The following is a 22562-nucleotide window of genomic DNA, read 5'->3' as shown; positions in this document are numbered from 1 at the left end:
TGGGAAGTAAACAATGGTTTTCCCTCCTCTATCTAAACTGGGAATTGACTCCATTTGCAGTCATACATATTCAGGCTTTCAGAGTCAGTAAACTGAATTGTAATTGTGGATGTAAATATGTAGTTCATTTCTTTTCCAGCAAAACTTATCTCTTCAGAAGCACTTCAGATTTCCTATCTGGAAACTCTTTAAAAAATTAAATCCTTATTACATAAAATACATGCCTAACTTTTCATTTTAAAGGTAAAATTATAAATTGGGTTAAACATTAAGGGGTTAAATACACTGGATGTTTATATATTTAACGTAGAGCTTTAAGGGCAGATATAGCCATTCTATCATTTTAGATGTGAGAAGTCCATCTGAGCCACACATGCAGTTCTTCGAAGAAAGAACTGAAGGCAGCAGTTACTGAACCAAAGTCACCTCCAAGTACACAAAGCACAGAGGTCAATGCCTTCAGCAAGGCCGTTCAGCTCTGACATTTTGTCAAAAACTGACAAGAGTTCATATGTAATCCAGCACACAACTAGAAGGTGCATTTAAAAAGTGTCTAATTTAGATAACTCATATACCTAAATTGGGCTCTTTTCTTTCCACTTGATAACACTGCCTCCACTTCTGATCAAATGAAGGCCCTTCAAATGAAGGTCAGTGAGATTTCTACAATTTTTCATATGCTTCTCAGAAACAGCTGAGAGCTGCTTCAAAAGAAGTTGGACATAAACTCCTACTCTTAAAAGTTAAAAATTCAGCAAATTCTGGGGAACTGAAAAAACGTAATATGCAATATGTTCTATCATCTGACACCAGCAGCAAAGACATTACTTATGTTCCAGTCAGCAACATCATGGATTTTTATGGAAGCCAACCACAGAATGAAACATCAGGACTGAATTCAGAATGAGTTTAGAACACAAATTCTTAATATTAGATGTGTGAAATACCCTTTTTTAATTTATGCTTTTATTTTAAATGCATATTGTAGTGTTAAGAACATTAATATTTATATGAAATATAAATGGACTGCAGTAAGTCAAAGAATCACAGAAGCACTGGTTAAAGGGGACCTCAGAAGATCATATATTCCAACACTCCATCTCAAGATAGAAAAGTTTGGCCAACACCTTGTCCAAATGGCTTTTGAGTATCTTCAAGGAAGAAGACTTTCCTGATACTTTGATGGACCCTCTTCTGTTTCATATTGTGCTTGTTGCCTCTGACCCTGAACCTGGGCACCAATGAACAGAGCCTGGCTCTGCCATCCACAGGTACAAACTGATAAGATTCCCCCGATCCTTCTCCAGGATGCACAATCATAGCCTTCCCAGGCTCTCTAGTCCTTAATCATCTTCATGGGCTTGCAGATGACTCACTCCAGAAAGTCCCTAATATTCCTATCCTGGGGAACTCAGAACTGGAGAATGCATTCCAGATCTGGTCCAGCATCTTCTGAGCATACAGGAAGGACCCTCATCCTTGAACTGCTGGCAATGCTCTGCCTGATGCAGGGCAGGATGCTGTTGGATCCCTTGCCATGAAAGCATATTGCTGGCTCATGGTCTTTTTGTTGTCCCTCAGTACCCCTTAGGGGCACATCTGTGCAAAGCAGATGCAAGAACTTGCCCATTTCTCTGACAAACCAAAAAGATACTGAAGAGTATCAATTCTGCAGCCCAGACCCCTCTGGACCATAAGTATATCTTCAGTTACAAATGACTTTAAAACAAGAATCTCAAGTTCCTGACCCAGTATTTGAACGATGGAGTCTCAGCCCACCAGGTACTGGAGGAAACAGAATTCCTGATAATTTTAGTAGGACTCAAGTTTACCTTCAAATCACTTAAATATATTCTCTGATAGGAAACATGCAGATAAGCTAAAGGAAAATAGTAATTGAAACAGTAACTTTCAATGACTTCATCTGGTATTAAGGATTATTTAAAATACTCTCAGCTGGGCTAACAATAATTATAGATTTCAAGATGCATTTTGTGGAAAACTGGACAGAAAACACTTCACTGGATGCCAGAAAAATATAATAATAGCATGCATGCCATATAGTTTCCCTAGACAAATGAAAGAAAATGGAAAAAAGGATTGAAATTAATGTTCATAAGAGTGAGATGGGAGAAAAGATGGGTATGCATATGAAGAACTGCTCTTGAAGAAATAAAATACCTGTCCAGGCATCAGATATCCATGGCTGTACCTTCATCTGAATGATGAGCATTACTGTTTGGCCTAGTACTCCCAGACAATTAGTATTTTTATTAACTAAAAAAGTAGCTTGTCTATTTATACTGATCTTTATATTTTTATAAACTAACTATATAGTTAGTGCACTATATCACTATAGTGATTTTTATTAACTAAAAAAGTACACTCTTTGCTTTTATATAAACAGTTGCAGATTTTAGCATTTGGGCATTGAGACTGGAAATCCTGAAATTAAGGTAGTCAATACCACATGAATGTTAAAATAATAAGGTATGTGAATCTGAGTTCATTACCCACTGACTCTCATCAACTACTCTCTAGTAGACTGACAGTAGATAATCAGATCATTACAGCATCCCAAGACACTTGTAAATAAACTCTTGACAGAAATTTCAAGAAAATATATTTATTCAGTTTTGGCAGAGGAAGAGAAAACATAATAAATATGACAATTTTTACACCCTTCTTGACAAGTTATTTTTATATCCCATTTCTGCTAAAAATTTCAGGTAGTATTTAAAATTTTAAAAGAAGATATTCATTGAAGAAAGAACTTTTAACATGAAAAAAAAATACGTAAGAGTGCAAATGTTTTATCTTCTTGTGTCTAGTACCTAATTTTCAAGTCCTTTAGAATAGTTACATTTTAGTTCAATAACACTGCAAGTATCCAAATAATATGCAGAACTAATACACAGAATTCTGTTAAGTGAATAATACAGATGGTAATTTTTCATGATATAACATCAATTCTCTCAAATAACACCGAAAAAGACCTTTCCAAATTTCTGTAGTTATGACATTTTTTACAAGCTATTTACAAATCCCATACTCAAGTCCCCCGCTGAAGCAAAATGCATCTAAGTGGAATCTCCTTAAAACAAGACATCCACCAGGCACGTCCAGCTCCTGTTCTGACATGTTTATACAGCTCCGTGGAGCGCAACTGATACTTTCTCAGCAGAAGCAGCAACAAGTCCATTGGGATGTTTATTTTCAGGAACAGGAACTGGGGCAGCAATCCCTGAGATTCTTTAGGATGCCCATAGGTGTGTTTTGACATCCCTCATGTTTTGCTAATTTTCTATGAGCTGTCTACTCAAACCAGTTTTCCTTCAATAAAAAGCGTACAGCATCGTCAAAGCCATTTTGGTACAACGATTCCATTTTCTCCTGGTCTGGTGGGAACAAAGCTTGATTAAGCCTTACTAGGTTGGCCAGAGACAGCTGCAATAGAGCAAGAAGCTGTAAATTAGTTTATTAATGCAACTCATCTAGATGTGACTGTTCTGTCATCTGTTTCATGAAGCATACGTAAAGCAAAAAGACCAGCATGGCTATGTCTCCACAAGGAAATAACCACGTCCAGGGTCGCTGCTGAGCACCAGGACAAACTGGCACCAACAGTCCACATACACACAGTTAAACTCACAGCATCTAAGACAGACTGTCTGCCTGTAAAACTCTCCAAAGTTTCTGAAACACTTTAGCTTTGGAAACACTCCCGAAACTGTCTCGCAGAGTGGTAGCTGGCACATATTAAACTTGTGCAAGGAAATATTTTGACAACTTACTGGTGCAAACAATCACATTCTTGGGAACATTCCCAGGAAATATTTAACATATGAGTATAAACGTAGCTTCTACTACCAACAAATTAAAATCTACTCAGCATCTTAAGTGGTCACTCTGATCATGTAAAAGGATTTTGGAGCTTTATTCCTGAATAGAGATTTTATTAAATTGTTTACAACAAACTGAAAACATAATTATATTTAATAATGTTCTCAACAATTTCTTTATATAATTCATACTTAGCCACATTATTATAAACAATTTTACAAAACACTATCAGAATCATCTTCATTATTTGAAGTAAGCAATTATTCAAATTCTGACACTAGGAGATGGAGAGACAGAAAACAATTCACATTCGCATACAGATAAATGAAGATGTACAACTCTTCAATGTATGCAGATTAAAGTACTGCTGAAATGAAATTATTCTTAGTCATCATTTTTACAGCCCTAAAAGCAGAGATGCTTCAATTTGAATAGTTTTAAATGTTGCCTGGGATTCTGCACAAGTCTGCACATGACCCCAGAAGTAATGTAACTGTTAAAATTAATTTTCTGTCTCTAAATTAAACTTATCACCAGCTCATTTTTCATCCTCTAGATACAAAACACAACCAAGAAATGCACAATGATTGCATATATTTCCAAAATACATGAAATCAATGATTTCATACTTTATGAACTTTACCAAGTACTACCATGCTTAATATCTCTCTGTGAAATATTATAAATATTCAAAAAATGGTCCAATTGAGAAAGACATTACATAACAGTAATTTTAGTAAAATTAAGGAAACATTAAAAACTTCCTAGAAAGAAAGTTCTAAACTAATTATTATGGTTAATCTTTCCTTCTAATGGAATATTGTTGACCACTAGGTCTATCACTATTCAGTATTTTCTTTCAGCATGTTGAAGAAAGCAAAACTGTGGTTAAAAGCTTATGAGTCAAAGGCTGCAAAGACAGAAATGAAAATGATGAAAAAGAGGCAATAAAAAATCAGTCTCATATTTCAATATACGGCAATGTTTCTGCAACTTATAACAAAGCTTCTGGAAAAGCATTGTAGTCACAAATGTTCACAAGTTCTCTTGTGTAATGCAGTGACAAGTCACTGTATATACCATTTTAAAAGTACAACTTAAACTTGTATTTTAAATTCAGCTAGAGCAATTGATTTCAGTAAGTATGAGGAAATGCTCTGCAGCTCTCCTGAGGTATTCCACTTTATTTTTTTCTATAAACATCTTGCATAGTCAAAGACACCTGATATTTAAAGCAAACCTAGTATTACTTACACTGAACAGCCTGATATAATTTGCTCTATTTTGTACTGGATCAATGCTTTTCAAACTTTCTTCTTTCTTCTATGTTCTCCTTTCCTTGTGTTTAAGAAAAGGTTTAACCTCCATTTGCAAAACAGAAAATGCCCAAACTTTACATAAGCTGATATATGAGCACAAAATAGACACTTAAATATGAACATAACTGCAGAAGTAATTTTTAGTGTTTTTAAGTTAATAAACAAGCAACTTACCATCATATCTTGCTTTGCTAATTTAACATACAGGTCCACACGCCCTTTATCTTGTGGACAGATATCTAATCGACCGCTGAAAGGGGAAATTGTCACCGTTCTTCCAACAGGCAAGATAGGAAGGCCATTGGTAAGGCCACCATCAACCCACTTCTATAGGAAAACAGAAATATTTTCAAAGTAACACAGTACAGTATGATCACAATGCAATACTTTACCCTTATTGACCCTGCCTCCTTCACTCGCAAGAAAACTTACAAGTTTCCCTCTAAGAATACAATGAAAAACTTCAGTATAATGAAAAACTTCAGTATGTGTCAAATATCAAGGAACTGGCAGTGGAAACACAGATATTTGAATAAATGAGCATTTAACATAATGTAAAAATTTGTGTGTAAGGTATTTATCAAGCTATTTATAAGACTTTTTTAGTTAATTAAAAAATAAAATGCCCCATTGTGGCAACTGCCACACCCCATATGGAATTTTTCTCAATGCATACACATAAAGACAAGACTGTTAATGCCACACATAATGTATCAGATATTCATCAGATAACGTATACTCCTCTATAACATTATTCTGATTGACAATAGGAGCTGTACAATCTGATGTGCAGGTACTCTGACTGCAGAAGCTAAATCACAAATTACTCCTCTCCTCTTCTGTGATTTTTCTTCTAGAGCCTCATTTCTTCTTATATACACCCCACAAGACAGCAGTAGCTGGAAGGTGGAAGGTAAAGGTGGGAAGGAGCTGAACAACTATGACATAAGAGGGAGCAGTTCTAACCCTGCTGCAGACTTGAGCATAGTGAAGAATGAGATCTGGGCGCCAAATTCCATTCCAATATAAACAGGACAACTGTGACACCTCTTGTTAATGTATTTACACCTTCCTATTTCTTTCTGTGTTACAGGCATAGCCCAAAATTCAACACAGGTCTGCTGACTAAATGGATTCACTAACATCATACATGAGGTCTGCTGACCAGATGCATCACACTCATCAGCTGATATGTACTGCTGTATCTACAAATCTAAAGCTGACAAGCTTTCTGATAGAATGACTACCTAACTAGCAGCAAATACATATGATTTTGTGGGGCTTTTTAGCAGGGGGTCTGTGAAAGTTATAAACGTTCTAGAGGCATCATTTGTATGAATGGGGAACTGAAGTATCATGTATTTCTCATAAAAAGAAATAGCCATTTTTTTGCTTTTAAAATTATTCTTAAAGTGTTAATATATTTATGTAAAAAAGACAAAAAAGTTGTAGGAGCTAGATTGAGTAAACACAACTGTAAAAAGGTTTTCTTATATGAAATACAAAATATAGTACAGAAGTTGCTTTCCCTTAAGATGAAGTAGTTAAACCATAAATTAAAACATATAAAAAGAAATGAAAAATTACCTGTCCTTTAAATTCCACTGGCTTAATTCCTGCATACACTGGTATAAAACTACTTGCTAGAAGGACCTGGAAAGACAAAAGCAGAAAGAATAGGGGAAAAAAAAATCAAAAATGGCAACAAAGTAATTTAGAACCAATATGTATTTCCATACATATCTACCAGTCAATATACTAGTTTTACATAAATTTATTGTCATCTCAAAATGTTTTCTTATTTTGGTATGTCAAAACGTGATTAAAATTATTCAAAAGGGTTTGGTTTTTTATGACTTGGCAGTGACAACTCTCAAAACAAAATATCAAAAAATTAACTCAATGATTAATGTGATTCAAGAGTATGAACTTAGTTTTACACAATGTAAAGTAAATCTATGGTTTCCAAGAAATTAAATATGCCTATGATAAAAAAGCAGTTTATTGTCAAAGAAGAAGCTGACCAAGTCATTCTGTTAGCATATTAATATAGTGTTTACTTTTCTAAACAGATTTTCAAAGTTTCAAAAATACCATGAACATCCTGGTAATTCACATATGTATATCTTTACCAATGTTTGTATTTATACATTCAAGTATTAACAAACTACTGTTTCTCCTACTATATGGCTTCATTGCTGTCTATAGCCGTTCTTGATTTTAATTTTTTTTTAGACCAGGATATCTCTTCTGTCAGGTACAACTGTGCACACATATATACCTTTCTATCCATTCATAGCAACACCTATAAGACAGTGTGGGTATCTCTATACCTGTGTATCCACCCATACATACTTAAGCAATCAGCATACAGCATCTCCAGGAGAAAAGGTAAATGCAGTATGACAGAATATTTCATACAGCTAAATACGGTGGATATGCACACACTTGTGTGGTGGCATGGACAACCACTCTGGGGAACTGAAGCAGGTCACAAACTGGTGCATACACTGTGTGAAAGATGAACAGGTGCAGAAAAAAAAAATCACTATCCATAGAGATTATGAAAACAGAGAAAATGCCTGAGCTGTTTTGGCTGGAATGACATTTACTTTTAAAAAATTTAAGCTATTTTAGTGTTAAGCCCTTCTGTTTCCCTAACAAATTTTAATGAAGACTGTATATGTACATGAAGTCTTCAACTTCCACTTTGAGAACTGTTTTCCTGATTATTTCTCTTCCTAGTCATGTAGAGCTGTGTCTGAGCTCAGATAAAAAGGCTCTCTCAGTTTTCTAAAGTGAAACTGCAGCTATTTCTCTACCAAACAGGTCTTTCACTCACAAAAGTCTAAAATAAGATTCCCAAGTTCCAAACATCAGCTTCTTGCCGAACCCTACTCCTTTTCTCCTCTCTTCCTCAACTCCATCTCATTGACTTTGGCCCTTCTAAACTAAGAGAAATGCAGAAAAAAGATTTAGCGAATGGAGTCAAACCCAGGTGACTCCTGCAAAGTTTGAGTTCTTTTCAAGAGGACTGAAGAAAGCAGCTGCTCTTCTTATAAAGTCACTTTGATCTCCTGAGTGAGGAGAGGCAGGACAAGTTTGATGAAAAAACACTTTCAGTATTTTCTACCACTAACAGACCAGTGGACCAGTGTGGACTTCTAGGCACTACCTTACTTTCCCAAATATACCAGTGTTCTGTGCCTTGCTCACTCACAAGCACAAATAAGCGCCTCTCTCTCCACTCACCTCCAGTCTGAAAACTGCAAGTCTACAAATGCTGATACAAGATGATTATCTTCACATATGGCAAGACTAGTTCAAAAATGGGAGATTATTACCTGCCTTTCCAAGTCCACAGGGAATAGTAAAAAAGATAAAAGCTTAACATTGTAGCAACACACATTCAGTTTAGCCATTATGAAAAACTTTGGAACCGTAAGGCTTGGTAGTTAAGCATTGAAGTTGAAAGATTTCTGGCAGGGGTTACAGATGTTTTGCTGTTTATAAAATAATCTGCCTAGCAGTACCTTTATCCATGCCTTGGCTGTAGGTCATGCCTAGGCATGATACAATAAAATAACCTAGCAAGCTCTACCCTCCCTGCTCCTGTGGCAGCCACCAGCACTCAGCTGTACTCATGATACAGGCAGAGCTGAAGGCATGCACAAAACCAGCTATTAGGAGCTGGACTGAAAGATCAGACAATATGAATATATTCCAGTGAGCAGTTATGTGTAATTTTATTACTATTATTCCAAACCAACCGACTGCTACCATAGAGAACAAAAGTATAGAACAGCAATGGCTAAATCAATGAAAAAACTATTGAAATACTAGTAAAATGTACATATTTCCAAGGTCATCCTGATGCTTCTGTCTCCAGGTTAGAAGATTTCACTGCAAAAACACAAAAAATAAAAATCTCCATGCTTGCTACCATTGCATACTATGGCTAGAAACAACAGTGCATAACTTGAGATAAACTCTTCACATAATTATATTTGCATGACGAAGTCCTGTAAATTTTGAGACTGTCCATGTACAATAGGGTCAACATTTTTAAAAAATACACTTTAAAGGCAAACTCCTAATGCACACTTTGAAGGTTTTGTTAACAAGTGTCATTTTTTAAAGTGATAACTATAAAGAATTTGCTCTAAGCATCCACAAGGATAGAGAAAGGAGTTCCTTCTTACACTATTTCCTCCTTTATTCTGATACATCTTATTATGTCTTCCACTAAGATACAATCAATTACTAGAAAGAACATCTACTTCACATGCATCTGAATTGCTCCTACCATCTCTTATCAGCTTATGCATACAATCCTGATCCAAATTTAAAATGTGGCATTCAGATAAAGAGAAGGACACTGAAAGATATACTTTCCAGCTACAGTTAAAATGCAGCTTATATACAGTACTTAGCATTACATTATAACTAGTATCCACAAGCACCTGTAGGAATTGCTCCATTTTTTTTAAACTTCCTTTACTTTCTTTTGTGATGCAAAAATCATATCAGAGAAGTAAGAGATGCAAACATTTTTACAACATTTTGAGATTCTCTACTATGTTCTCATATACTGCAACAATTAGTTACCTGTTACTTTTAGAAACACTTTGCCTACAAGGTAGAACTTGAATAACCAGTGAAGGAAACACACACAAACACTTGATAAATTTTAGCAAAATTTGTGAAGCTATAGGATCAAATTCTGCTTTAAACTTTGTTTATATTATGGCTGTAGCACCACTGGGAGTAGACAGAGCTACCTGAATAAACAAGTGATTTTACTGCACAATTAATAATATACTCTTAAGCCTTGAAGAAACCCCAGAGTTTTTATTTACAACTGACATATTCAACATGATTACCTTAATGAGGTCCTCCCTGGAGGCAAAATTTGAAACCAAGTGATTTTCCCCACTCTTGGAGTTAGTGACTGACACATAGAGCCGGTTCTCAGCTATCTCATGAACATCAGAAGGAAGAATAGACTCTATGCCCTCCCTAGAGGAAAGAAAATGCTCAGCATTACTCACCACTATTATTTAAAAGCCTTGCAAATGCATTAGGGCTGAGCACCCCACAGCACAGCAGAAATATGCACCCTCTCCATTTGCATTTGGAAAGCTTTCTAACACAAAAATGATCTTGCAGAAGTATTAAGATAGGTACCTAAGTGTTTTCATAAAATCATAACCAGGTGTTACAGCACCAAAGTTCAGTCTTCTGACTTCCTCTGCAAATCCATAGGCAAAGTGCTTACATTTCTGGAAATAAAAAGCATTAACCATTAAGGATGTTTAAGTGATGGGAAACACAAACTGCAGTACCTAAAATATACTAGAGGCTAAAGCTTTAATAAAAGAGTTATTATATCAAACTGAAGGATTTTCCCGTATGTGTTTGGTTTGTAACAAGACATGCATAACAAAATGTTGATCCTTTCTTAAGGATTAATTTGTAAGAAAAAAAAATCCCTAATGTAAAAAAAAGTATATAAACTCTGAGGATACCACTCCAACAACCAAGCAAGGTTAAAGGCTATTTTTCTATATACTATCACTGCTAAATAATCAGTTCCCTAGATCATGCCATTACAAGAACAATCATTAAGTTCAAAGTCTAAAGCCACTTTTTATTTTAAGGTCTACTTCAGAACTTAAACCAGACACAAGTACTTATAAGCAGTAAGAAAAATAAAAATTACAACAATTTCTTCTCACTAAAGCATAAAACAAGCTACTAACAAATACACATATTTAATTAATAAAATATTATGGAAGTATTTAATTAATGGAAAACTGTGATGGGTGACATAAGAAGAAAATACACATCAGAAAACCAGTTAACAGATTCCTGTACAGAGAATCTTTTACACAAGCTGAAATGCCCAGCATTAATGACTGCAAAAAAATAGCTTGAAGTGTGAGTCACAAGAACTCCAAAGGGACAGTAACGGAATTGGTACAATTTATTTTTCAGCCATAACATTCTGAAACAATGAATTATGATCCTAAGTGCTTAAGACTTGCTATTCAATATTTGTAATCCTTTTTTTATCATTTCATGCAGGATTTTCTAATGATTTTAGGGAAAAAATGGAAAAAAGCTAAATTCAATCTTATGCAACATTCTGAAATTGGTACTTTATAAATTCACCCACATTCACCCATATAAACACATGAATAAAAGATAGTTTGGGTTTCTTGGATAATTAGGCCTGTGCATAAAGAACAAATACGTTGCTAGTAACAAAATCAATGACTGAGTGACTAAGTAAAGGAAAGGAAAAAAAAAAAGGAGAGACATGAATGTATCCCATTGAGGTGGAGAATACAGAATCCATTGAAATGAAAACAAGGAAAGAGGTAGGGTGAAGATTAACATGAGATCAGAGCCAGCTAACTGAAGGAGTTAAACTTCCTCACATGACTCCTATGACAAAGCACTCATCTAAGCAAAAGACAGAAATGTAGCTCTTGCATACACTTTCTTTTTATGGCCTTTGAATAAATGTATCAAAAAGTTCACTAAGAGGTTCATACCTTTTAAACAAACAATTATTTGTGCTACTTGCTTCACATTGGTTAGATTTGCACCTTTAACCCACGAGATACTTGCCAATGCCCACTCGAAGACAATTAAAATTCATACGGTACATTCAGACACTTCTCTCTATAAATGCAGAGGAAATCCACAAAACCCTACATAAAAGCACCTCAGAACGACTTTCTCTGTATCTAAGATGCTTAAAGTTATGGGGAGCTTAGAGTACCAAACTAGGGAAATGACAGAAAACTACTTTCCATATTACTAAGAATGGACTGTACCTAGACTCACTTTCTGCTCTCAAAAGGGACAACTTCTTACAGCTATGAATTGTTTTAGAATCTGAGTGCTAGAAGCTTTAAACAATACATCTGCATTTTAAATAATGATTGATGTCATGTTTAGAAATTGTAACTGCTTGTATTGAGTTAAGCAAACTTGGTATCAAATATAACTAAGGTAATTTTAAAATAGTTATTTACCTATATAGTTAAAAAAGTTATTTACCTATTTACCCTATAGCTAAATAAGCCGACTTAAAATTCTCAAGTCCCACACCTTTACAAACAGTGACAAAAATCCAGTATATGACAGAAAACATTTGGAAACTGTCTTAGAACAGCAACAGTCAAAACAATACATCTTCAGTGTTACTTTCTCTCCAAGATAAGGACAGGATGCACTACAGCTTTGAGACTAGGAGATGCAGAAAGTCCTAATTATGGTTTACCTAATATTGCCATCTCTGGGGGGTAGGGGGTGGGGAGAGGGGGGGGGAAGAATTAAAAAATAATTAACTGATTAGGAGCTACATTTGTGGATATAAAATATTTCAAGCTAGAAACACAGTAAAGATAATAATATAATTATCCTGATATGAAAAGTTAATTCTATTCAGCACAGAACACTGCCTTTACTTAAATTCCATGAGATTTAGAATTATTCCCACTGACAAAAGAACTCCCAATTTTCCATTTAAACACTGTAACAGAATCACTAAAAAGTACACAAAAAATGAAAGGACTAGAAAGTTCATGAAGCTTTCTTTAACTTGTAATAGTATGACAAATACAACAGACTTAATGTAATATAGGCTTAGCTTCCACAAACAAAAACTAAGAACTGTTCTAATATTTTTACTTAGAAAGATCTTTGTAAGTTGGACCAAGCTGAGAACAAGGGCTCAAACCCAGGGTCTGAAATAAGCAGAAAAATTTCCCTAGGCTAACAAAGGGCTGCCATGCTCACCACAGAGGAAATGAAAGTCAGAGGTACACATTATACCAGGCAAACTTGAAACTGAACTACCAGTCAGAGGTGACAGAAGGGGAGTAATGCCTGCACAGAATACAATGAGGTTCTCTCCACAAGAGTGGAACTTGCGTAATACCAAGTCATATAAAGAATGCTTGCAGGGGAGTGGGATGGGAGAAAGAAGCCAAGGAAAAACCAACTGCTGAAAGCAACAGAACTATAGTTAATGCTGCAAGCTGAGTTCATATCCCAGCAGAAACAACCAACAAAGAAACAGAAAGATCAGTGGCAAAGTGTGGTTTGGCTAGGACTATTATTTGAATCAAATGAAATTAAATAAGCAAGGCCTAGAGGAATTATCAAATGCTCACTTGGAACAAAATGTAAGTGTAACTCAGATGAAAAATCTAACAGCCTGTTTTCCCCACAACAATTAAAAATAGTAAAGAAATACTAACATTTTGGCAATGCCTGGTTCTCTACATTTATTAAGGTGAAGTCACTACAGACAGTTCAGGAGGGCAGAGCAGTCTTAACCTGTGGGGAAAACCAAGCAAACGGACACAAAAAAAAAAAACCAACCCTAACGCTCTCCAAGCAAATAGACACCAAAAAACCCCTAATGCTCTCCAAGCAAATAGACACCAAAAAAAACCCCAACGCTCACCATGGAATCTGTAACATTGTAATCACTGAACAGAACCTTGGTGTCTCTGCATGACACCATATGCACTGTGAGAAGAGAGTGGCATCTCTGGAGATGAAACAACCCAGATATATGTCAGAACAGAATGCTGTGAGGGTTAGTCCTACTGCCTGCTCTTAAGGCATAGGCTGCACTGAGTCAAAAGGAGATGCAAAAGCCTTTAATGCTGTCCAGTGGAGCACAGACAGCAAGAAAAAGATCTGAGCAGGTAGGAGCTGTTTATGAAGACACACTCCATCTACTATTTTCACCTCTTTTCAGAAAAGGTTAGAAGGGTGGTGCTATGCACTTGCTTAACAAAGCCTATCTCTAACTACCAGAACAATGATTCACTTTGTAATGTACCATCATTAAGTATACATTTTCGTATATTAAAGTATATCTGTTACCTACAAATTAAGATTCACACACATGAGATTTGTATTTACACAGCTTAAAATATAAGGTTCATATGAAAGATTTTTGTCGTTAACATTTTTGCTCATGAGTCACAGATGTGGTTAATGAAAACAGGGTACAAGAGTCCTGTTCCCAGCAAGTAACAAGAAAAAAAAAAAAGACACAAAACATTTTAATAAACTTAATGGAAGATGACTACATAAAAAAATGTCCTTTGAAAATTATCATGGCCTATACCTACGAGTTTATACAATTACCTCTATATTTTCTGGCACAGCTAACAAGACAGCGGCAGCCAGAGATCCCGCAGAAGCTCCCGCAAAAGCTTTCACATCTCTCAGTAACTTCTTACCATGCCTGTGAAAAGCAGCTGCTGCCCCCAAGTGGTAAATGCCCAGAAAGCCACAAGCTGCAAAGGACAGGTTGATGTGTCTCATTTGAGCTGTGGAAATAGTGTGTCACAGTCAGACTTTTGCAATTTATCTTACAACATACTTTTTTTTTTTGCATAACACACTCTAACTATATAAACCCACAAGTTATTTGAGACCACTAAAATCTTTTGATTACTAAATACATCAAACAATCAGCAGTTAGTTTAGTATCTCCAAAACTGAAAACAACTCTATAATAATCCTTAGTACAAATCCCTTTCTAAATAAATCAAAAATATATATTTTATATAACATAACTACATATTTTTATCTGATTTGGCAAAGAGTAGCTACACAAAAGTGATGAAAGCTAACACTGTTAGCCACCTTTATCAAAAAAATCAAATCAATTATAAAACTGCTGGTTACTGTCTCATCATGTAGTGAAAGGACTGAGAAAATGGATTCAAACTGAGAGAAAGTTAAGACTGGATATTAGGAAGGAATTCTTTACTGTGAGGGTGGTGAGGCACTGCCAACAGGCTGCCCAGAGATGCTGTGGATACCCCATCTCTTCAAGTGTTTAGGGCCAGGCTGGATGGAGCTCTGAGCAACCTGGCCTAGTGGGAGGTGTGCCTGCCCATGGCAGGGGAGTTGGAATGAGATGATCTTTAAGGTTCCTCACAGCCCAGGGCATTATGTGATTCTCTGATCATCCTCTGCCTTACACAAGCAGAGCCTTGAATCCATTATAATTCCCTAAGAGAGGATTTTTTTTTTCTGTCATCTTTGAAATTTGTTTGCTTACTAGAATTATTAATAGACAAAATTTTAAAGTAATTACTAGTAAATTACTAAGAAAAATAAAAAAACATATTTTTGCTACTATTAAGATAAGAAGGAATAACAAAATAACAAAGTAAAATACAAAGACTAAATGTAGGAAAACACACACACACACTCCAATGGTGTCTAGGGTAGAAATTTAAAATTAACAAAAAAACCCCACAAATGGGAAGCATAAATTCAGATTATTAGGGATAGTTAATTAAATACACAAAACAGACTGCTGTGCAATTTATTAGCTCTTCTGTTTCTGCAAATAACAACATCATGAAAGCAAGGAATTCTGCAGATTGTATTTTACAGATGTAAGAGGTATTGTACACATAATCTTAGTATTGAATTAAAAATAACCCCCTACTGTACTTGGGTTCATCTCAATATCAATGGGAATAAAAGACAGAAATTGTAATATCAGTCCTGATGAAGAGAGGCAAACACATACAGCACCACATTTTTGTTAAAGATACCTCTTCATCTCTGAAATGGGAAGGCTGGGAAAGATAAGGATAAGAAACAGCTTTCAAAACCATTAGATAAGAAGACATGCTAAACCCAACTGCTTTACCCACAGCATGATTAAAATCAGACCACATGATCTGACCAGGTTTGCTATTTTACTGAGAGAGCATCTCATAGTGCCAGGAAATATTTGGTGCACCAGTCAGTCTGCTAAAACACGTAGTTTATCAAATATGCTGGAAACGTTTCCATACCCACTTGTAAGTAGGAATACTTGCAACAAATCTAACACATTTGTCCTGATAGAAAGTACTAGAGGTTGGCTCTTGCTGTGCCAATAGGAGAAAGACATTTAGAAGGAAGAAAGTGAAATTGATTTACTATTTTTGTAAAAAAGGATCTTTTAATTTAAAGCAAAGTCCTGTGTACTGAATAGAAGGTAAAAAAGTTTATTCAAGATGCTACTGGAAAACAACAAACACAACTCTACTTTGTTGTTTTGTTTTTTGTTTTTTTTTTAATAGAGTGGAAGAAAACTAAAACAGTCTTTGAAGTATGATGCCACCATATGCTTCCTTTCAGGATAGTTAAACTCTTGGGAGTTTAACCAGATGCTGCAGCTGTCTCCATAACTTCTACAAATTAGGAGCATCACAGGTCACTTTGACAAAAAGGTGAAGCTGGTTAAAGCAACTGCATTATTACATAGGAATGGAAGAATCAACTCCCATTTCTGTGCAAAACAGATCTCAAGATCAAGACACTACTAATATGGAGCACTATATGAAATAAAGATTATGTTTACATAGCTGATTGGTCAAAACGTATGCAAAAGTACAAGTTCACAACTCCAAAGAATTACATCTAAGGGCCTTATGAAATGTAACTAAGAAATGCAAGTGTAAGATAATAAAGTTATGTAAATCAAAATAAGTATATGGATGCTTATGTACATGTATACACACATTTAAACCCTCTACAAGGCTCTTACTCCAAAAAGTATCTATCGCTGTAGGAAAATAATTAAATGTTCACAAATTATAAAAAAAAAAATAGATGAGAACTACTGGTTACAGTAAAAACCTTTAGATTAAAAGGATTTTTAAAAAAGAAAAATTCCCTACAAATGTGGGAGAAAATATCACTCTTAATTGTATAAAGAAGTTCCTGGTACATTTTCTCTAAAGCAAGAACAGAAAAAGGTTATGTGAACTGAGGAAACTATTTGAATCTCAGATTAAAAACTACTGAACATATCTCACTAAAGTCAGATATCCATGCCTCCTCTTACACACCTCCATGAGGAAATTGTAGTCTCTTAGACAAGCTTCAGTCCTATCTAATGATCAGCTACTGGGAGTAACCACTATTCTCTATTCAGTGCCTGGATACATGACATTCACTCTTTCATGTGAGTTAATTTCTTAACACTTAGATCCCACACTTTTCTGACTCCTTCATTTCCCTCCCAAGAGACAGAAAGAGAGATTATTGAATGAGTATTCACATCAGTTACTTGACTGACAAAAGGATTCAGTGAGAGAAGAACAGACAAGAAGAAAAAAAAACAGCACAAAGATTTCAGGTCAAGGAATACTGTTCAAGAATGCTGCTAGTCTCACACTCTGTGAAGAGAAGACTAATTTCAAGTCAAAAAAGATTAAATTAATACAACATAAAAATAAGGTAATTTTTTTACTTTTAGTGAACAGAAGTACTTGACCCACTGGATTTGTATGGCTTGCAATATAATACACTGTTTTACAGATTCCCCAAGAGAACCTCAAATTAAGAGTAGCAATAGCATAGCTGTGTTACCCATACTACATTTTTATTAATTAGTGACAATTCCAAGGTATACATTAAGAATTTGTCATATACACAAAAAATTTAAAATTCCTCATTACAAATGTTAATTGGCAGATGACATTCAAGCTCAAATGATCCACTGGTTACATCTATTTTCATGACTGAGAAATGGGGTATGCATATATATCCATCAAACCTTTTAATTGGGTAAATAATGAGTAGAAAAAGTCACTGAATCATTCAAGTGACTTCTTGCCCAACATTCTTATGCTTAAAACACAGTCAGCTATCAGATCAAATTTGGTTGCTCAGGGCTTTACCCAGTTGTTAACTTGAAAATCTTGCAATGTTTAGCTCCTAAGTGATACCCAGCATTTGTCTGTTGCTGGGTGAAACAATCAGGTCTTCTTTCATTTGTTCAGAATATTAAAATTAGTATTGCAAATACCCAGCATTACAGAGAAGAAACAGAACATTAATATCTTCAATCCTGCATCCACCTGCAGGAAAGTGGATGGAACTGAGGGCTCTTCAACAAATCTGTAAAAATGCACTTAACCTACAAAGGATGCAGATAACGAAGATGAAACAGATAAATAACAATCATGGTTCTATAAGGAATTACTGCTTCACAGATACAGTTAAGCTATGTTGTTTCACCTTGCAAACAAATCTCCGAATAAGAGGAAAAGGTAAGAAAGCATTTTTAGATTAATGTCTTGTAAAATCAGAAAGGAAAGTAATAGGAAACGAGACACTTTTAAAAGAATTCTTGCAAATCTGTCAAGGCATCACTCAATTTGCAAGTTATAATGGTGTATTTCAGTCAAAGCATGATTCAAAAATGTCTTTTGCTTTGATGATATGATGGATCGCTGCCTTTTTGATCAAAAAGTACAGTATGACTATAAAAACTCCAAAGAGGAAACAGAGAGAAATTTCATTATTAAGTATACATGACGACTATTCCCTGACAATTTCTTATAAAGTAACAGAAATAGGGTATAGTCACATGTGGACACAAACCACTTCCTTCAGCTGCTGGAGCAGAGAGCAGAAATCTTGCTATCTTAGAAATAGTATGAAACACCTGTTTCACAAGACTTCAAAACAAATATTCTTAAATAGTTTAACATAAATTGTGACTATTAAGGATATTAACACCTATTAACACAAAGTTGACATGTTGGCATGTCTTAAGAAAACATTTCAATGAGCCTTGAAGATGCACAAGTACATTTCAGCTGGACAGTGCACATAATGTATGAAATAAACAGGACAGAACAAACATTTCTGCCACTGCTTTTCAAAAAATGTTGCCATCTTACATGATTGGCAAAATTCAAAACACAAAGATTTCAACTGGCCAAGGGGACAGAAATGCTTCTGTTGTCTATAAGAGAAAAAACAGAAGTGTAAGAAAATATATGTAGAAGAAGAACATTGGGGCTGTTCAGTTTCATTATTTTGCAGATAATGCAGGAGCATTCAGGAATAAACAAACCTAGGAGTTCCCTTTAAAAGATTACCACATCAGCAGTAAAAAAGCAACCCATTGGAGATAAAAAAATCTACTGAGGGGTAGGGGCATTTCTGTTTACTCCGCAGTATCTCATCTATTTTGTAATGCAAACCTTCAAGAGAATGTATGTAAGAAGGCAAGGCTTTACAGAAAAATTATTATACAGTACCACACAGCTTTCTGAGGACAGGTACTGTCTTCCTGATTGTCATGCACATGAAATAGCACAACAGTTTCTCACAGGGCTGTTTCCTGAGCAATGTAATTATAGAAACATTGTATCATCCCAGTGTCTTAACCTGTCATAACTACCTCCCTGTCATCCCCCTTGTAAACAAAAGCTGAAAATGCCCAAAGCAACTGAGTACAAACACCTTTACAAACAAAATCTACATATACATAGAATGCAAATGACCAAGCACCCTGAAGCACACGAGATAAAATGTATGATGCATAACAGCACATCTGAGGATAAGTTACTAGCAAAGAGTGACAAAACAAGCAAAGTCACAGAGAAAACTGTTTAGCTCAGCAGCACTGCTAAAATAAAGGTCATAAAGGTAACTAATAATTTACCTGAATCAAAAATCACCACTGACACAGAAATGTTTGGTTTTTCACATTTCTAATGGGAAAAAAGTGTGCTAGCATAACAATTCACAGCCTTCTGTGAATATAACAGTTTGATGAAGTTGAAGAAAAAAAATAATAAGTACTTAATCTAACCAGGCATTAAGAACCTTAAGAAAGTCACGAGTCTTTGCAAACTATAACATTTGCATATAATCCCCTTAAAATTAAAAAGGGAAACACATTGCATGATAGAAAACTTTCAAATTAAGATTCTAGACCTTGATCCTTAAGAGGTCAACAGAGGGGCAGGGAAGGCTGACTTCTCCAGAAGAGGGTGGCAACAGGTTCAATACCTTGTAATGAGTGTTGTCTTCCATCATATACTCCACTGGGACTTTTTCCAACAGCTATTTTGGTTCCCTCTGCACTAGTAGCCATTTTTCTATCAACTACTGATTGTTTATCATTTACCTTGGAAACCTACAATCAGAGTCAGACATATTAAGGTTAAAAAGAAAAACAATGGCAATATGACATTATTTGACAGTAACGGTTGAGTCATCTAGATTAATTTTGCAGTTGCTTAGCCAACACAAAACAAGTTCAAACTTCAATGTTCCACAACCTATGCCTGCAGCAGTTTATATTTTAAAGATGAATTTAACTAGATATTGAAAAACACTGCCATTTGGATATGCCAGTATCAAAAATAAGCTTTATTTTGTGTCCTTTACCAATATTTTTACTTATATCTACAGATTTTTTTATAATCCAGCTCTTCTGTTTTTATCCTCCATTAACAATACATTTCCTCCCTACCCTCTGTTGCACAACATTGCATCGGTAAGTCATTTTTCAGAGAATTCTGGTCCTATTCCTCGCTTAACAATTGTCACTCTAATCAGCCTGTCAGTTATCCTGCACTACTGCTTAGAGTACAGTTGGAAGAAAATTAATATTTCTCCCCAACTTAGAACTATCAGACTCAAAAATTCACTCTGAAATACTGGTACTCTAGCACTTATTGCTGCCTGCCCCCCTACCTTGATAAACTGAAGGTATCTTCAATTCATAATTAATGCTGCAAATTCAAAAGCTTAGCTCTGTAGAATCTAAAATAAATTATTTTATCACTGTATTTATGCACACCACTTATATCTTTAGAGAATGTAAAATACTTACCTGGAATTTAACTCTGTTATGTGGCACTCTTAAAGTGCAATAGCTTGGAATTCCAATCCAGAATTGCCAAGTTTTGGGAAGCATGCAACTACACAACTGGCCTTCTTTCATCTGGAGCAACAGTAATTGAGTGCTACAAAGCTTTTTGGAAGTCCACATTTTAGTAAAAGTGATCTCTGGATCCAGATGATGTAGTAATCAAATAGATACTTGCAGAAGCTCTTTTACCATGAAGTTACAAACGAAGTCATGAAAGCACTTGGCAGAAACTCTCTTTTAAGCATAACCTGTTAAAAAGACATTACGAAAAAAAAGAAGTAGTTGAAAGGGTCACATCAAGGCCTTGATATTGTAACAGGGCCCTCCTCACACCCATCCAACCCAAAAACACTGAGGCATTAACAGCTGATTCACTTGACAGTGAAAGAGTTTTGTTTAGTAGCTCCTCTCTCTCCCTCTCACCAGCCCCCATCTGGTACCGTGTTGTTCACGACTGACGACAAAGTCAAATGTTCATTTCACAGGCAGGAAGAACTAAAATTGTTAATAATGGAGAACCCCAACGGAACAAACTCTCCCTTAAGACTAACAACATGAATACATTGCTCCTTCTACCTCAGCTGAAAACTGTGGATGCAGTGATCCAGCAACTTCAGAACTTGTTCACTAAAATAAAGTGCCAATGTCAAGATCCCAGTAAGAGACACTCCGGCATGCTGGCTGGTACAAGGCAAGCCTCGTCATGTTTTCTGTTACTAAGATAGCACAGGGGTTACTCACATACCGGTGCAAGCATGGTTTCCACCTTGACCATAAAGAAAAATGTATGGAATTGTGCTTGTTCAGACGAAAAGCAGGTTCCTGCCTGACCACCACTGCAAACAACCCCACTGTGACCCTGTGCCGGCGAGGTCTCGGCGGAACACCACCAACTTCCAACTTAATCCCGAACAGTGACTTAAAAGTGTTCTGTTTCATCTCGTGCGCCATGAGATCAGGCCTGTGGTGTACCTGGATTTTTCCTGCTTCCACTTTTGTTCAGCAAACCAAAACAAACAAGCAAAACAGCCGAAATGGCGAGACAAGTTTTTTTAAAGCTAGCAAACACAGAACGTGAAGTGACAACCGCGGGGCGCACAACGGCAGAGCGCAGCCACTGCGCCTTCTAACCTTGGACACTTACAGCAAGCGGGCGATTCCTACGCGGGACACGGCCCTCCAGAGGCCAGTCACCTCAACCCCGATCGCCCGCTGCCTCCCCGCAGGCCGGGGGGGCTAACGCGGCCTCCGCGAGGCAGCGGCGGCACAGTGCCCGCCTCGGCCCCACCTCCCCGGCAGCGGCGGATGGCGACCGGGACCGGGAGGTCACGGCGGGCCCCGCCCGGCCCTCACCCCCCGCGCCTGCGCAGCGCGGGCCCGGCAGCGCTGGGAGGGGCGGCAGGGCCGGGACCGCGGCCGGTGAGGCGGCATCGCCCCGCCTTCGCCACCCGGCCGGCGGCGCTGGGCGTGCGGGCGGGCCAGGCGCTGCCGGGGGTTGTCGCTGGTGTGGTATGGGCGGATGCCCGCGCCCTCAGCGCCGCCCTTGTGCAGACACGCGCGCCGTGTAACCGCGTCCTGTTGCTGACAAGGTGGCCTCAGGGCAATAAAGATCATAAAGATTACTTTTTTTCTCCCTTTAATTTTTTTTTTTTTTTTAATTTTCTCCCCCCCTT

General features: G+C 36.5%; 1 protein-coding gene across 4 annotated transcripts; it reads right to left on the bottom strand.

The window, feature by feature from the left end:
• Positions 1-2610: 2610 nt before the first annotated feature.
• Positions 2611-22182, bottom strand: PNPLA4 (patatin like phospholipase domain containing 4). Of its 4 annotated transcripts, none has more exons than XM_068180106.1 (10): positions 22167-22182; positions 22034-22135; positions 20851-21137; positions 20022-20148; positions 14343-14527; positions 10350-10444; positions 10046-10181; positions 6750-6815; positions 5337-5489; positions 2611-3465 (listed from the first exon to the last, which is right to left on the bottom strand). In XM_068180106.1, exons 3-10 carry the CDS (start codon positions 21007-21009, stop codon positions 3316-3318), a joined length of 1071 nt encoding a protein of 356 aa, XP_068036207.1. In that variant the 5' UTR covers positions 21010-21137; positions 22034-22135; positions 22167-22182; the 3' UTR covers positions 2611-3315. The 4 variants fall into 4 exon arrangements, with proteins under 4 accessions (XP_068036207.1, XP_068036208.1, XP_068036206.1 ...); XM_068180108.1 differs by lacking the exon at positions 2611-3465 and adding an exon at positions 3476-5205; XM_068180107.1 differs by lacking the exon at positions 22167-22182 and having other exon boundaries at positions 22021-22134.
• Positions 22183-22562: the final 380 nt, after the last annotated feature.

Source organism: Anomalospiza imberbis, chromosome 2 (genome assembly GCF_031753505.1).
Source record: "Anomalospiza imberbis isolate Cuckoo-Finch-1a 21T00152 chromosome 2, ASM3175350v1, whole genome shotgun sequence".
Classification (NCBI taxonomy): domain Eukaryota; kingdom Metazoa; phylum Chordata; class Aves; order Passeriformes; family Viduidae; genus Anomalospiza; species Anomalospiza imberbis.
This window is presented reverse-complemented; position numbering and strand designations above follow the sequence as displayed.

Excerpts from the sequence above, each read along its gene's own strand:
- PNPLA4 (XM_068180106.1), bottom strand. The coding sequence starts at position 21,009 with ATGTGGACTTCCAAAAAGCTTTGTAGCACTCAATTACTGTTGCTCCAG. Across the intron at positions 14,528-20,021 it reads AAGACAACACTCATTACAAG|CTCAAATGAGACACATCAAC; the intron begins GTATTGAACCTG and ends CTATTTCCACAG. Across the intron at positions 10,445-14,342 it reads CTGTGCCAGAAAATATAGAG|AAATGTAAGCACTTTGCCTA; the intron begins GTAATTGTATAA and ends TTTTATTTCCAG.